A 16720-nucleotide genomic window follows, 5' to 3' on the forward strand; every position below is an offset into this window, starting at 1 on the left:
CAGGAAGGAGTCCACTCTAATTTTTCCTTTTTTTAGGAAGAAAAATCAGAGAGTGACAGGTGCCTAGTGTCTGGTTCTCCTTGAGAACACATCTGTGTGAGTCTCGGGGTCTGTAGGACTGTGCTTATTTTCATGATCCTGTGAATATATATGCTTCTCAAGAGGGCCTACTCTCTTTTGTCATCAAATCTCTCATCTTTTTTCTTCTTAGTTTTTCCCTCCTCTTCCCCGTTCCATGTCTGGTCTCTAGTGAGCATGTCAGAAAATCCTGGTTGAAAACACTTCTAGAAAAAAGTGTAGGAGAAAATCTTCATGACCCTTGGGGCAGGGAGCAAAGATTTCTTAGGACACAAACCCAAGCACAAGCACTAACCATTGGTAAACTGAACCTCATTGCAATGAAAGTTATATTTGAAAGACACCATTAAGAAAATGAAAAGGCAAGCCCCAGACAGGAAGGAAATAGTCTCATACATTTGACAAGGAACTTATATTCAGAATATATAAAGAATTCTTAAACCCTACCCAGGGCATGATATAAGAACAGAACCTCACAAAAGAAGTTATGTCAAACATTATTAGTCATCTGTGAAAGTGTTAGTTGCTCAGTCGTGTCCGAATCTTTGTGACCCCATGGACATGTAGCCCACCAGGCTCTTCTGTCCATGGAATTCTCTAGGCAAGAGTTCTGCAGTGAGCAGCCATTCCCTTCTCCAGGGGATCTTCCCGACCCGGAGATTGAACCCAGGTCTCCCACATTGCAGGCAGATTCTTGACTTTATTAGTCATCTAGGAAATGCAAAATAAAATCACAGCAAGCTTGCGGCCACTCGCCCACTATGGTCAAATTAATGCCAAGACTAAAACGCTAACTTCTGGCACAGACGTAGAGCAACCGGAACTCGCAGTTTGCTCACAGGAGTATAAAACAGCGCAAACGCTGTAGAGAACTGTTTGGCAGTTTCCTACTAAAGCTTAGTGTATACCTCACAAACGTCCAGGAATTCCACTCCTAGGTATTTACCGGAGAGAAAGGAAAGCCTCCATCAACGAAAAGACCTGTAACTGTCCACAGCAGCCTTATTCGTGATATCTAATAGCTGGGAAAACCCAGATGTCCATCAACAGGTGAATGGATGAGAACCGTGGTGTGTTCATCCAGTAGCACAGCAATAAACATGGCCGTTATTGTTCAGTCGCTCAGTCGTGTCCGACTTCTTTTGACCCCATGGACTGCAGCACGCCAGGCTTCCCTGTCCTTCACTATCTCCTCGAGTTTGCTCAAACTCGTGTCCGTCGAGTCAGTGATGCCATCCACCCACCTCATCCTGTCGCTGTCTTCTGCCTTCGATCTTTGCCAGCATCAGGGTCTTTTCCAGTGAGTCAGCTGTTCGCATCAGGTGGCTGAAGCAAAGCAACTGCGTGTGAGCCACGAAAGGTGTTCACAGCACGTGTGTGTGTGCGCGCATGGACAGTGCGTGTCCTTCCCTTCATGTGAGCTCCAGGGGCAGGCCACAGCGGTCCAGGGCTGGGGGCTGCATTCAGTGCAGGAGACACGGGGAGCCCTGGGAGTGACGGGCGTGTGGTCACGGGGGTGTATGCATTTTTCAAAATCATCAGATGATGATGTTTAAAATGGGAACATTTTGGCAGCCTCCCTGGCAGTCCAGTGGTTAAGGCTTCGTGCTTCCACTGCAAGGGGTGGGGTTCCATCCCCTGGTTGGGGAACTAAGATTCCACATGCCATGAAGCACGGCAGATAGACAGACAGACAGATGATAGATCGCAGAAGAATAAGTTAAGCACATACGCATTGCCAGAAAATGAGACTGTTGGTGGTTTCCTCACGCATGTGAATCTAAGGTAGTGTGTGGCCCATGCCAAGGACGTTTGCAGTGTAAGATTTAACTGATGCTGGAGACATTGGCAGCGGGTGCATGGGAGGGTAGTTGGGAACATCTCCCCACTTTGAGTAAGTTACATAGGTACGAATTACTTATAAGGCTGAGCTGGGTTTCCCACCAGTGAATGAGAAGTAGCCATGCAAGGTTATAGAAGGAGATCATAGCTCGGAAACTGTCGCTGTCACGCTCGTTCCTGAGTTTGCACAGTCACTATAATGCTTGTGATGATTCTCTGCAACGGTAAAAAGCAGGTCTAGTAAGGTGTTCGTGTTTCATCTCCACCAATTGGTGGTCTTGTTACTAACATAACAGTGGAGGTGGAGACCAGAGGGGCCAGGTCCTTGGAGCCCCTTCCTCAGCCACCCTCGCCCCCCGCTGCTGCAGGCTGGCTCCCCAGCGCTGCGGGCTCTGTGCGGCTCCCACATCGCCCGCTTCCCAGGACGATTCTTCCGCAGCAGGTGGGCATGTGCACCCACCATCCCATGATGTTTCAGCCAAAAGCAAAGCCTTTGAAAGAGGAACAGAAGCAGGACCATTCAGATCTGGTCTGTGTTGAGACTCCAGTACCCAAATGATGAATTTAAGCAGGGAGGAAAAAAAAACAACAAACCCAACTCCCTAATAAACCTCCAAGACTATTTAAGTGGGTTTTATAATATGATGGGGTATTCCAGTGAGTGTCTAAATTCCCCAGCATATTTTTGTAATATAGGCAAAACTTTTGAGAATTATTAACTTAAGTGCAGTAGAAGCTTTTGAAATTAGCTGGGGGGAAATTGGGTTGCTAAGTACAAAAGTGTAACAGCAAAGAAGTTAATCAGAAGGAATGGTCGAATCAAAACTGTCCAGGCAGAAAGAGCAGTTGGACGTTATCCAGCACCACCGCTCCTCCTCACAGGCGACAACTCAGCCTGGAGACGTGAAGTCAGCCCCACTGCACCCCTTCTGCTCTTTCCTGAAAACCAACTGCTCCTTCTCCGTAAGGGGGGCGGGAGTCGGGGATCTTGAGCCCACTGCCAGCTATGAGCAGAGAACCAGCAGGAACCCTGGAGCCCAGCACCCTGTTCTTCCTGGGCTCCTAAAATCTACAACAGTCATCACATTCGGGACCTTTTTTATCCCCTTTTCCTGCCGCTGACATCCTGAAGGGATCTTTCCTTGCTGTGAGCTTGTCAGATGCTCTTCTCTGCCCCCGCCCTGGGCTGCTCCTCCCTTGGGGTGTCACGTCCATTGAAGGAGAACTGGTTTTGCTCAGGGATAATGGTTTTGAAACCTAAGGACACAGGGGTCCCTGGCCCCTCTCTGTGACTCTTGTTCCCAGAAACCACGCGGGGAGGATCATCAGGAAGACATTACGGCCAGGGCTGCATTTCTGACCAAAGACTCAGCAGCAAATAAATCATGGATGTGAACAATGCTGAAACCCCGACGTGATGCTGCAAACCACCAGTGTCTTCTGAGACACGCTTCATGCGCTTTGAGCAGCGGGACAACACGTGCGGGCCTCTGAAGGGACGCTCTGCCCTCTGGGTCGAGGCTGGGAAGGGATGGGATCCGTGGCCACTGGCTGGTGCCTTCATTCGAAAGATGCAGAGAAGTTGCACTTCACTTTTCAGCTTTGGAAAGTTTTTTTTCATAAAATAAAAAATGTTAATTTGCTTTGTAAAAACAAAACACCAGTTTGGTAAATTTTATTTTCATAGAAAAAAATATATAAACATGGTTTTAAACATTTGGTAAGTTGGTGGCGCCTGTAGGGAGCCCACAAATTGCTAAATCTGGTAGCACTACGAGACCTTGCAGACGGCTGTCTTCCCTCCTCCTTTGCAGAACATGCCTGATGGAAAGCACACTGTTGTTTGCTACTGTTTAGTTGCTCGGTCACATCTGACTCTGTGTGACCCCGTGGACTGTCGTCCACCAGGCTCCTCTGTCCATGGGATTCCCCAGGCGAGAATACTGGAGTGGGTTGCCATGCCCTCCTCCAGGGGATCTTCCCAGGGATTGAACCCAAGTCTCCTGCGTTAGCAGACGGAGCCACCTGGGAAGCATAAGGAAAGATAAAATTTTGAAACCTGCAGGCAACAAAGTTGTTTCACTTACCTCTATATAGAATAAAACAAAACATCTAGCAGCCCTCAAAGAGGCGGAGAGGACCTTCTGAGGAAGCAAATGTAATCCGTCTCAACTCAAACCTGAAAATTCACAGTAGTGGGTTTTCAAGTGAACTCAAAACGAATAGTGGATTATAAACTGACCTAAAAATAAAATTCACAATAGGTCATTTTTATAAGTTTCAGTCCAAATATGGCTTTGAATAAAAGCTTCATGAAAACAGCGGACCTATGTTAGGAGTCATGGCCATCCTCTGTTAAATGCAATTTATGCCCTAGTCAGGGGGCCACCCCCAGTCACACAGCCAGTGATGGTCAACCCCAGGGAGGAGGCAGAGGGAGACGCCTCTTCTCCCGCCACGCTGAGCTGCAATCTGGAAGGAGCCACCTCGGGGGGCAGAAAACGTGGAGACTGAAACAAAACCTAAAAAAGGATCAGCAGCCATGGGAAACCAGGAGGCCCGTGTCCCCAGGCTGGGTCCTGTCCAGGGTACGCTTGGTGGGAGAGCAGCCGTCCGCCCAGGAGAGGCTGCTGGAGACCGGGGGGCTGGGCTGAGGGTGAGGACGGCCAGACAGGCGGACGCTGGTCAGGTCGCCCCGGGAGGTGCGGGCTGGCCCACCTGCCAGGTTGGGACACACCCGGACCCTACCATCACCGCTGCCAGCAGAGGGCGATCCCGACTCCAGGGGCGGTGGTGCGTGGGAGAGAAGGGTTGGGGACACCCTGAGGACCACCCAGAGAGCGGAGGACAGAGGCCTGCACCAGGAGACTCATCCTCGAGTGGGCACAGATTTGCTTCAGAATTGTAGTTGCATCGAGTTTTTTCCCCCTTCAAGCTTTTTGAGTCATGGACCACATTTTATTCTTCTCTGGGTGCTGGATCAGGGCAGGGCAACCAGTGCCCTCTTGCCCGGTGCTTCCTGCAGATCTTTTCAGCCCGAGGTCACTGTAGCTGCACACAGGCCTGTCCAGCATGAAACCTGTCCCGCTGTCCCTTCAGAGCCTCTTGGATTATTAATCCCGTGGTTCTCACTCTTTAGGATCACCTGGGGGGACTTTCTGACTTTTAACTCCTGCTCCCCAGGCCACCCAGGTGACGCTGGTGGTAAAGAACGTGCCTGCCAGTGCAGGAGACATTAAAATACGTGGGTTTGATCCCTGGGTTGGGAAGGTTCCCTGGAGTAGGCCATGGCAGTCCACTCCAGTGTTCTTGCCTGGAGAATCCCATGGACAGAGGAGCCTGGTGGGCTACAAGTCCTTGGGGTCTCACAGAGTCAGACACAACTGAAGCAACTTAGTATGCACGCAGCCGGGCCACAACCCTTTAATTAAATCAGATTGCCTGGAAGGGGATCCTGGCGCTGGTATTTTTAAAACTGTAAAAGTCGCCCAGGTGGCCTCAGGATGCTGGCCAGTTCAAGAACCAGGGTTGCAATCCTTTCTCAGCCAAGCAGCCCACCAGAATCACCCAGGGGGCTCTAAAACTCCTAACACGAAGGCCTCCAACCCCCAGAGGCTCCGACCTGCCCACCGTGAGGTGGGTCCTGGCAGCATTATTTTAAAGCTTCCCAGGTGAAGTGGACCCACAGCCTGAGGAAAACTGGCTCCAGACAATCAAGAGTACAGAGCCCTGCCTGGGGCTTGGTTTTTCAGCCCTTTCCAAAATTTTGCCAAGGACCCCCAACTTTAAATTACACTGTGGATTTGCTCTAGTGTTTTTATACGTTTGCAAATTTCTTGCCAACTACCTGACAGTTTTTAAAGGATCAAATAAAACAGTTCTGTAAAGCCAAGAAGTTATTTCCATGTGTATTTGATCACGATTTTGGGGCGGGGGGTGGAGAAAGTGAGTGCTAGAAGCAATGAAAAGTGATTCAGGACCAAGTGCGGCTGGAACGCTGACGTGGTTCCCACTGGAGCCTGCAGAGCCAGCCCTCAGACACGGGAGGAAAAGAACCCACCGTGTCCCAGGCTTTGACCTATTTCTTGCAGTTGTTGAAAACTATGAGGCATGAAATCCAGATTTATGACTTTTTAAAAAGTTATTTGTGGATTCCCTAGACAATTTTGTTCCCATCACTTATGTAGCTTTTAAAACTCAAACGACGCTTTCAAAAAAATCCAAGTTTGGCGCACGCCAAGCTCCAACGTCTGTCGTCTTAATTCAGCGAAAGTAAAGGGAAAATGCCTTCTGCCTTTGCTCACACTGTGGTTTGTCGTGAGGAGAAGACAGGAAGGCACGCTCATGGGTGACTTTGGGGAAAGCCAAGCCAGGTGATTCTCCTCAGGCACTGTCTGCATAAAAGGATTGGAGGGAAATGTCTTAGGAAAGTGGACCCTTCGGCCTTCCTTTCGTCCTTGCAGATTTTCTGTTTCCTGGAAGTTTCACTATGGAGAGCTGTCACCTGAGGTTCAGGGCCAGGTGTGCCCACACCGAGGGTTGCTTTACATGCCTCTCCTCTACCCTTATCAGTCTCTCTCTCTTTTTCTCCTTTTTTTTTTGGATACATTCTTTGGAATCTCTTTCAATGTGTATTTCTGAAGCATTTTAAGTCATTATAGTGATAAAACCAATGCTGATTGCAAATCAATTATCTCCCAATAAAGCTGGAAAAGCATAAAAAATAATTTTTAAAAAATTTTTAAACCAGTGGAGGTTTATGGAAACCATACCCCGTGCCTGACAACACATGTTTCTGCCTGAGCCTTTTTCTGCCAAGAACCATAAGGATCTCTGAAATCATTCACACCCTTTTCACTGGTCTGCAGAGTTTCCTTGCCTGGTTACGCTCTGATCTCCCCATTGTCAGACTGTTAAAAGCCGCCTGCTTCCACTCCTCCTAAATCCGTGCAGGGGTGGGGGTGACGTACCCCCAGGCTTTCTCTTCCCACAGGGAGAGCTGCTCCCGCCCCGGAGCCAGAGCCGGGCAGCCACTGCCCCCGGGGTGGCAACTCCTGTTGGTCCCATGTGGACTCCCCTCCCTCCCGTGAGGACTCCCGCCCGTGTGACAGCCCGCCCCTCCAGTGAGGACTGCGTTCTCCACTATGCACTGATCCCGTTGGGCTGTGAGGGGTTCCTGAAGGACTCCAGGTGTTAACCCCAGGGGCGCCGCCATCCTCCCGGGGAACAGGCTCTATCCCCTCCTGGTGCCCCTGCCCTGAGCACTCAGACTGTCTGCACTTACGGCAGTGACTACATACAAAACCTGAGCCTACTCCAACACTAAAAATTACTATTCTAACAGTCATGCTAACACCCCTAACCTGATTATCAAAAAATAGCCCAATCTGGATCAAGCTGCTACTCAGCTTACTAAACAGCTTCACAAGCCTGCTCCTCCTTGATCAGTTTAAGGACAGCAGCCTCAACTTGTTAGATTTCTCCTCCAACTCCCTGTCAACGCCACTGCTAATTTTAACTACATGACTACTGCCCCTTATATTAATAGCTAGCCAACATCACCTAGTAGAAGAATCCTTAGTCCGAAAGAAATTGTATTTTACTCTATTAGTTACATTACGTTGTGTGGGTCTCTCAGGCCCGTGTACGATGGCAGGAAGCGCAGGAGAGAGGGGCCCCAAGGCCACAGGAGTGGGGCTGGGTTCCAGCAGTCCTCCGGAAGCCCAGTCCCACCTTAGTGAGGAAATCAAGCTCCCAGCTGGACTCGGGGAATGTCAGGAGTTCAGACTACGACAAAGAGAAGGACGGTTCTAGAAGACCCAAGTATCCGCAGATACTTTCTGTCACCAGGACTGGATGCTGTGCAGCTGCAGTTACTCCCACGGCTCCAGAGGTGCTGGCCCTCCCTGGGTGGTGTAGGCGGGTTGCTGAAGGCAGGGTGCAAGCTCGGTCTGTGTTGGGACACACCTGTCTTGAGTGTCCATCTCTCCATGTGCCTACCCAGCACCCTGGCCACAGTCCGCAGGACCCCGCAATTTCCCAGCTGCGGAACGGGGCGGGGGATAGGCTCTGCCTCTTGGGACTTTTGTAGCAGCTAAAGGGGGTGCTTCCTGGAACACAGCTGGAATACTTAAGCAAGTGTGTTGTATGCAAATGCTCAGCAAATGGCAATTATTGGTTAATATCTCACCTGTTAATTTTAACAACTGCCACCTCCCCACTCTCCACAGCCAGGACCCCTAGTCAGCTGCTTAGGCCCACCAGACCCCTAGGTGTCCTGCCGCCGGTGCTGGTGTGGCGAGAGGAGGCAGGGTCCCCACCGAGCATTGATGCATCAGCGGCTCCCAGGGAGCCCAGGTGCTGCGCCGACCTTCGCTCTGCCTTCTAGCCTCTCTGCCAAGCAGGCGTGATGATATTTAAGCTTGTAGACACAGAGACTCAGAGACATGGGGGCTCCTGCAAGGCCGCTCACACTCAGTGACAGCTGACCCTAAACCCAGGTTCTCCCCAGAGCCCAGACTGCGCTGGCCCTGGGGACGCGAACCGTGCAGGGAGGTGACGAGGCAGTCGTTGCAGGTAGAGAAGCCAAAAGTCTTCCTGAAGTTTGGAGACTGAGTGACTGGGACGGTAACAGGGGCTGCTGGAAGATGGTTTATATCACAGATGGTGCTACACTAGATGGCCTCAGATGCATGGAACAGAGGCTGGGGAGGAGCACGTAGAGCTAAGTCAGTAACAGAGCTGCTGCATCTCACACAAAAAACAACTTTTTCCACCGCAACATTATCAGTTCAGTCACTCAGTCGTGTCCGACTCTTTGCAACCCCATGGACTGCAGCATACCAGGCCTCCCTATCACCAGCTCCCAGAACTTACTCAAACTCATGTCCATTGAGTCGGTGATGCCATCCAACCATCTCATCCTGTCATCCCCTTCTCCTCCCGCCTTCAGTCTTTCCCAGCATCAGGGTCTTTTCAAATGCGTCAGCTCTTCCCATCAGGTGGTCAAAGTATTGGAGCTTCAGCTTCAACATCAGTCCTTCCAATGAACACCCAGGACTGATTTCCTTTAGGATGGACTGGTTAGATCTCCTTGCAGTCCAAGAGACTTTCAAGAGTCTTCTCCAACACTATAGTTCAAAAGCACCAATTCTTCAAACTCAGCCTTCTTTATCTGTCATATCCATACATGCCTACTGGAAAGACCATAGCTTTGACTAGACAGACCTTTGTTGGCAAAGTAATGTGTCTGCTTTTTAATATGCCATCTAGGTTGGTCGTAACTTTCTTCCAAGGAGTAAGCGTCTTTTAATTTCATGGCTGCAATCACCATCTGCAGTGATTTTTAGAGCCCCCCAAAATAAAGTCTGACACTGTTTCCACTGTTTCCCCATCTATTTGCCATGAAGTGATGGGACCAGATGCCATGATCTTAGTTTTCTGAATGTTGACCTTTAAGCCAACTTTTCCACTCTCCTCTTTCGCTTTCATCAAGAGGCTTTTTTAGTTCTTCGCTTTCTGCCATAAGGGTGGTGTCATCTGCATATCTGAGGTTATTGATATTTCTCCTGGCAGTCTTGATTCCAGCTTGTGCCTCTTCCAGCCCAGCGTTTATCATGATGTGCTCTGCATATAAGTTAAATAAGCAGGGTGACAATATACAACCTTGAGGTACGCCTTTTCCTATTTGGAACCAGTCTGTTGTGGCATGTCCAGTTCTAACTGTTGCTTCCTGACCTGCATACAGATTTCTCAGGAGGCAGGTAAGGTAGTCTGATATTCCCATCTCTTTAAGCGTTTTCCAGAGTTTGTTGTGGTCAACACAACATTATAAATACATATAGGGACTTCCTTGGTGGTTCAGTGTCTTAACACCTTGCACTCCTAATGCAGGGGGCCAGGATTTGATCCCTGGTCAGGGAATGGATCCTCAGAAGAGAAAAAAAGAAACAAAATATGTATATATGCTTCCCTGGTGGCTCAGAGGTAATGAATCTGCCCATAACGTGGGGAACCTGGGAACCTGGGTTGGATCCCTGAGTCAGGAAGATCCCCTGGAGAAGGGAATGGCAACCCATTCCAGTGTTCTTGCCTGGAGAATCCCATGGACAGAGGAGCCTGGTGGGCTACAGTCTGTGGGATCACAAAGAGTCAGACACGACTGAGTAGTGGACACTGTGCTGTGCTGTGCTGTGCTGTTGTTCAGTCGCCCAGTTTGTCCAGCTCCTTGGGACCCCATGGACTGCAGCACGCCAGGCGTCTCTGTTCCCCACCGTCTCCCGCGGAGTCTGCCCAAGGTCATGTTTGTCGCCTTGGTGGTACTGTCCAGCCATCTCATCCTCTGACACGCACACAGATACACATGTACATGTACATACTCGTGCATGGCCTCCAGAAAGCTCTAAGGTGTGTGTCCTCTGAAAGGAAGAGCTGACGCTTGCTCAGCCCTGCAGCTGTGCTGAGAGCCCTATGGCCAGGCTCCGTGCCTGGGGCGGGGGCGTGCGCGGCCCCGCGGGAGCTCGGGAAGCAGTGCAGCCCCAGGGCCGGCGAAGCTCCCACCAAACCTGCAGCCGTTAGCTTCCTGACCTCCAGCAGCCTACTTCCTTTCCACGCCATCAGTCTCTCGTATCAAACGGGAGAATAATATAGCAGCTGCCTCGTTCAGTTTTTATGAGGATTGAGAGTATTACTTTTTACTACAGTTGGTTTACAATGTTGTGTTAGTTTCGGGTGTATAGCAGGGTTATTCAGTTGTGCATGGACATCTGTCCATTCTTCTTTCAGATTCTTTTCTAATCATGGGTTATTATAAGATATTGAGTATAGTTCCCTGTGCTGCACAGTAGGCCCTTGTTGTTTGCTTTACAGATAGCAGTGTGTATATGTTAATTCCAAACTCCTAATTTAAAGCCCTCCCACCCCTACTGTCCCCTTTGCTAACCATAAGTTTGTTTTCTATGTTTGTGGGTCTTTTCTGTTCTGTAAATAAGTGCATTTTTATCATTTGGGGGTGGAGAGGGGGTTGCTTCCCAGGTGGCACTAGTGGTAAAGAACCCGCCTTCCAATGCAGGAGACATAAGAGACGCAGGTTCAGTCTCTGGGTCAGGAAGATCCCCTGGAGGAGGGTATGGCAACCCACTCTAGTATTCTTGCCTGGAGAACCCCATGGTTCTGCGTGTAAGTGCTGTCGTGCGATATTTGACCTTCTCTGTCTGACTTCACTTAGTGTGATCTCTGAGTCCACCCATGTTGGTGCAAGTGCATTACTTCATTCTTTTTATGGCTGAGTAATATTCCGTTGTGTGTGTGTACCGCATCTTTATCCATTCATCTGTTGATGGACATTTAGGTTGCTTCCATGTCTTGGCTACTGTAAATAGTGCTGCAAGGAACATTGAGATACGTGTGTCTTTTCAAAGTATGGTCTTCTCCAGATATATGCCCAGGAGTGGGATTGCAGGATCATATGGTAATTCTATTTTTAGTTTTTTAAGGAACTGTTTCCATACTGTTCTCCATAGTGGTTGCACCAATTTACCTTCCCACCAACACTGTAGGAGAGTTTCCTTTGCTTCACCCCCTCTCCAGCATTTATGATTCATTAGACTTTTCAATAATGGCTGTTCTGACCAGTGTGAGGTGATACATCATTGTATTTTTAATTTGCATTTTTCTAATAATTATCAGTGTTGAGTATCTTATCATGTGACTGTCGGTCATCTGTATGTCTACTAAAAGTTAGCATTTATAAAACACTTATACCACAGCAGCATGTGAAAGGCCCTGCGGGCAGAAGGAGGCTGGCAGGAGACTAGTGTGGCGAACCAGAGATGGGGAGTGAGGGGAGGGGGGATTTGGCTGCACTTAAAAGTGGCGGCTGATCCATGGAAAGAATGTAGGGAGTTCTGGTTTTGTTCCAAGTAATGGGAAGCCACTGAAGGGGGGTGGTGTGTGTGTGTGTGCGCGCGTGCGCATGGTGAGCAAAAGGAGCCAGAAAACAGAGTATGCGCCTCCGTCGTCGTACTTGAGGTGCAGACAGGAGGCATTGGTGATGACAAAGCTCAGGACAGTGGTCACGTCAGTGCTGAGGGTGGTGGTGGGTCTCTGGGGTTGGGGGGACAGACAGGCGAGCCGTCCTGGTGCCTGGAGACCGTCACCACCTCGGTGGCCGTGGTTACACAGGTGAATGAGTGTGTCAAAACTTGGGCTGGGACTTAAGGTTAGCGCACTTTGTGCACTGAACTACATGCATTTAACACCTCCATTTTAAAAAAGGAAACTCTGTGAGTGATGAGGACACTACACGCCTGACCCAGTCTGAGCCGCTTGAGTCCCCCGGAACAGAACCTCCCAAAGCCCTGCTGGGGTGGCGATGCGGCTGGGAGTGAGATCTGGCCCCCAGGCGTCATGAAGGGAAGGGGAGGAGAGAGACTCTGAAAGCATCGGGGTGTGAGTACCCAGAATGTCGCTTGCCTGGGTCAGACTCCAGGGTCCCTTCACATCCTCATTCTGTGACCTTGTTCCTTCTCTCTGCTTTATTTTCTTCCGTGAGCTGGAAACAGTGACAGTCTCTCTTCCATAAGCTCATTTCAAGGATGCAACAAGGTAATTCACCTCCTGGGTTCAGAAGGGCCACGCACAGTAGGCTCTGAGTAACCGTTAGCTGTTAACTTAGTAGGACGTGGCTGGGGCGAAGAATGGAGTTTAGACGTGCTGAGCACCCCACGTACCCGAGCGGAGTGAGCGGGGCGGCGCTGGTCCCGGAGCCCAGGGCAGGTGCGCAGAGAGGGCAGCGGGGAGCCGCTGGGCATCTGGGCCGCGAGCTGTGCTCAGGACCTCGGGCCCGGAGGGAAGGGGCCAGGCTGAGGGAGAGCCCCGCGGGTGACGGGGCCCGGGCCACAGCACGGTGTTCAGAGCTGGGAGGGGACGCCGCCACATGTGGAGAGGCGCTGAGAACCCAGAAGGAGGAGGTGTCCTCTGTCAGACACTGTTGTTATGAACCGTTCACCCCACAGCTATGGGCTCCTGTGCACCGCCCCCCGGGAATCACCCGCTCGGCACAAGCCACAGCTCAGGGGCGCGCATCCTGGTTTTAACCACCGTCGCCTTCGTCCATCACCCACTGGCCCAGCATCACCCAGTGGGGACCTGGGAGCTGGAGTCCTGGGCTCTGTTCTTCACCCATCCGCTCTCCTCCCATGTGGCCTCGTGCACCTGCCTTGCCCTGCTTACCAGTCAGATGAGGAAGCTGGGCTCCAGTCATCGTTTCTGCGTAGGAGTGTTTCCCTGTGAACGCGAGCAGCTTTGAGAAAATGCACTTCTTTTAGATGTTTGTGCAACTGTGCTTCTTACACAGAGCTCGGAGCCCGGTCTGTCCCGTGCGTGTTATGTTTGCTCAGTGAGAAGTAATTTAAAACATGTTAACAGTAAACCAAGCAGGTGTATTACAGGGTAGAATAACTATATAGGAGACCCTGCAGGAGACTCCCTCTGACAGGGGCAGCTCTGCGCTCTGCCGTCAGTGTTTGGGGACCACTAATCCCAGGGACGGTGGAGCCTGGTGGGCTGCCATCTACGGGGTCTCACAGAGTTGGACACGACTGAAGTGACTTAGCAGCAGCAGCAGCAGCCAGGGCGAACCTAGACAAAGAAACCGTTCGTTACACTTAGGTGTCTTTGTCCATGACTTTTCACTTTTCCTTAACACTTTCAAACTGTGTTCTCAGTGTCGTGTAGAACCCTCTCTGATCACGTACCATAAGTCTTCTGTGCTCCAATGTTCCCCGGCCTCTGGGATCAGGGCGCACGGCGTGTGGTTGGCTGCTGTTTATAAGCCTGCTAGCTCAGGGTCCGTCAAAACCTCAGGCCTCCACAGGGCAGGGTCCTCTCGGCCCTGATGAGGCTGCTGGGAGAGGAGAAGCAGCAAGGAGCAGGGCACTCGTGAGGACGGAGGCACCAGTGTGGATGTGGCCGGGCTTGTGTGGGGGACACCGAGAAACGCGGCAAGACGGAGGCCAGGGAGGGCAGGTGCGGCGAGCAGACCCCGGGAGCAGGCGCCGGGCTCTGGGGGCGCGCGTGGTCCTTCATGGCAGCGCATCTGGGCCGCAGGACCGAGCGTGAGAGCAGAGAGGGGAGAGAGGGAGGGGCACATCGGTGGGCTGCTGCCCCCAGGGGCTGGTTCCTGGGGGGCTGGCCAGGTAGAGACAGGGCCAGATTATCTCGGGATAAGCACAGCCACTGCCCGTGAATGGTAAGGCCATCCCGGAGGGCAGAGGGTGCCGCGGGGTGACCGTGAGTGAGAAGCTGTAGGCGCCAGGTGGGGGGCGCCAGGACAGGCGGGTGGGCAGCACGAGCGTGGACGGAGGGGGGTCTGTGGCCAGGAGTGGACAGGTGCGCCGAGAAAAGGGGTCCCAGGACCCAAGGGCACAGGAGAGGTCACGGAGGCGACAGGGAGCCTGAAAATTAAATGCTCAGAACTGACAGGAAGTGCTAACCTCAGGACAGGGTCCAGAAACTGCAGAGAGAAGCAAGGACAGTTTCTCCATTAAAAACCGTGGGGATTTACGCAGAGCTTGAAGGGTCATTATTGTCTTCCTATGGTTTTCAGGCAGATATCAGAATTAAGGTGTGTGTGTCCTGTTTGTTTCTTTAGCTCTTTAAGAAACCCCCAGGACCGCAGACGCTGTTCTCTCTCTCCAGCCAGCTCACTTCACCTGGGATGGGGTTGGCACGTCTCCTGTGGTCAGGTACAGGCTCTGACAGTTGTAGAAGGTGACCCTCCTAACTCGGCCTCATTTCCCCAGTCACCTTGGGGTCCCCTGTCTCTCCTCTGAGGCAGCACGGGGCTCTGTTTCCTGAGCTGGCTCCTCTAGAGCGGGGTGTCACCCAGGCCTTTGGCCTGCAGGATACGAGGCCCCTGCTGGAGACACGTGCCCACCCCTCCCCGAGAGAGCCGGGCACACCGGGGGTGTCCATCGGGGAACGGGCGCCCTCCCGGGCTCCAGGCCAGCTGTGGCCTTGTGGGTGCCTCCTCCCCCATCACCGCGCAGGACTGGAAACTCACAGGGCCGCAGGTCTGCATCCAGGCGGCTGGATGCACGATGGAAGTGGTTTTGCTCTCCTCCATTGGACAGCTGCTACTGAAACCAGGGGGAGAGGCACTGTTTACCGGAACCTCTGAAACCTCAGCAGCCCGCCTTTCTTACAGTCGAGTGTGGTCTCTTACCCCTACCCCGGACCAGGCAGCTTGTGACGGAACGGGACTCCCGTTGGGTTGCGCCCTCGTCGCCTCTGGAGTCCAGGCCCTCCCCGCCCCCGCCCTCCTTCGTTTCTTGCTGGAATTCTTGCGGTCCTTTCCTCGGAGTCTCCTGTCCTGGTCTCAGCCCCTCCACACTGTCTGCAGCATGGTCTTCTGACATCTGGAGTCCACGACCTCTCTGCTCGCGGCTCTCATAGCTCCCCTAACTTGATGTCATGCTGTAGAATCCTGACCCATCTGTGCCTGCTTACCCAGCCTCACTGCCTTCGTACAGACTTTTAAAAGCCAGCTTCTGTTGCTGTGGATGCCTGCTCCCACACAGATCACCCCAGTGATCCCAAGCGCTTCGTGCAAGCACGCGCCATCCCACTACCTCCAAGTCACACGCTGCCGCCATGAAACCTGCCCGGCTCTCATCCCATCCCGTGGGGTGGCGTGCCGTGTCCTGCTGGAGTTTCTAGGACATCCTGTGGGAGCAAACACCGTGTCCTTCCATGTGTGTGTCTTTGCTCATTAGCCTGACAGATGCGCGAATTGTCAGATGGACTCATGAACAGACCAGCAGAGGAGAGGTGTGGGCACTGGCGCCCCAGCCGTCGGTCAGGGGAGCTCACTGTGGGTTGGGGTGGGTGGTCAGCAGGCTCTGCACCTCGGCGCACGGGAAAGCTCTGCTCTGGCTTCAGATGAGGACCCGGGTCCCCGGGGCCTCGGTTTCCTCACCCACAGGAGGCGAGGCAAGCCGTGGCTGAGAGGGTCTCCAGGATCCTTTCTGGTGCCCAGTTCTGCCGTCCTCTGAGATGGCGCCACCAGCGCGGAGCGGAAGCACCCACTGTCGGGCTCTGCCGTCCCCTCCCCTGAACAGCTCTGGGCTCAGCACCCAGGCACCTGTCCTCAGCCCAGCCGCCCCACCTAGGGACCCCCGCCGGCTCAGCCCCTTCCTGGACCCTGACACGGGGCCTGGCGCCGTGTGTGCCCCCTGGAGCCGCCCCTTCTGCAGTGGGCATCCTCAGCTATTTCAACTGTGATTTCACCTTCTTCTTATTGTTGACAAATACAGAGGCAGAGCGCACCGGCTCGCCCTCCCACCTGACGGGTCTCTCTGGCGGGCATCCTTTCTCTGCCCGGCCCACCCCGCTCCTCCTCCGCCCCTCAGCCGTGTGCACAGGTCCTGTAGAGGCAGAGCCGGCAGGACAGACAGATGCACATGTCGACACTCAGAGCAGACAGATGGAGGGTCAGGATATTCAACCCAGTCCCAGGCTGGACCCAGGAGCATGGACAGCCCGGCACAGCGCAGGGAACAGCCGCGCCCTCGCAGGGGCGCCGAGGCCCGGCACAGTGCAGGGAGCAGCCGCACCCTCCCTTTGCCTGTTTGTTCTGCTTAGGCCCCCAAAGTATCAGAAGGTCTGGGGACACCCTCCCAGACACACCCAGAAGTCACGTCCCTCAGCCTGCTGGGCGTCCCCCGCCCTGCCAGGATGCACAGAATGAGCCATCACACTGAGGTGCTCTCCCCGGAAGCCTCTGCAGGCCCCCCCACCC

At 52.6% G+C, this 16720-nt stretch overlaps 1 protein-coding gene across 26 annotated transcripts in view; it reads left to right on the forward strand.

Moving 5' to 3' along the window:
* MCPH1 (microcephalin 1) overlaps nucleotides 1–16720 on the forward strand; it is a 232385-nt gene that overhangs the window by 195045 nt on the left and 20620 nt on the right. For 2 of the 26 annotated variants that reach the window (XM_086379715.1, XM_086379739.1), the window contains one exon: nucleotides 3226–3578. The exons of the other annotated variants lie outside the window; for them this stretch is intronic. In XM_086379715.1, coding sequence (XP_086235841.1) covers nucleotides 3226–3315 — 90 coding nt within the window. In that variant the 3' untranslated portion in view covers nucleotides 3316–3578. Of the gene's footprint in view, nucleotides 1–3225; nucleotides 3579–16720 lie in introns of those variants that run through there. 26 annotated transcript variants of the gene reach the window in all.

This window comes from Bos grunniens, chromosome 27 (genome assembly GCF_055505025.1).
Source record: "Bos grunniens cultivar Pamir isolate PY7600 chromosome 27, Bosgru_T2T1.0, whole genome shotgun sequence".
Classification (NCBI taxonomy): domain Eukaryota; kingdom Metazoa; phylum Chordata; class Mammalia; order Artiodactyla; family Bovidae; genus Bos; species Bos grunniens.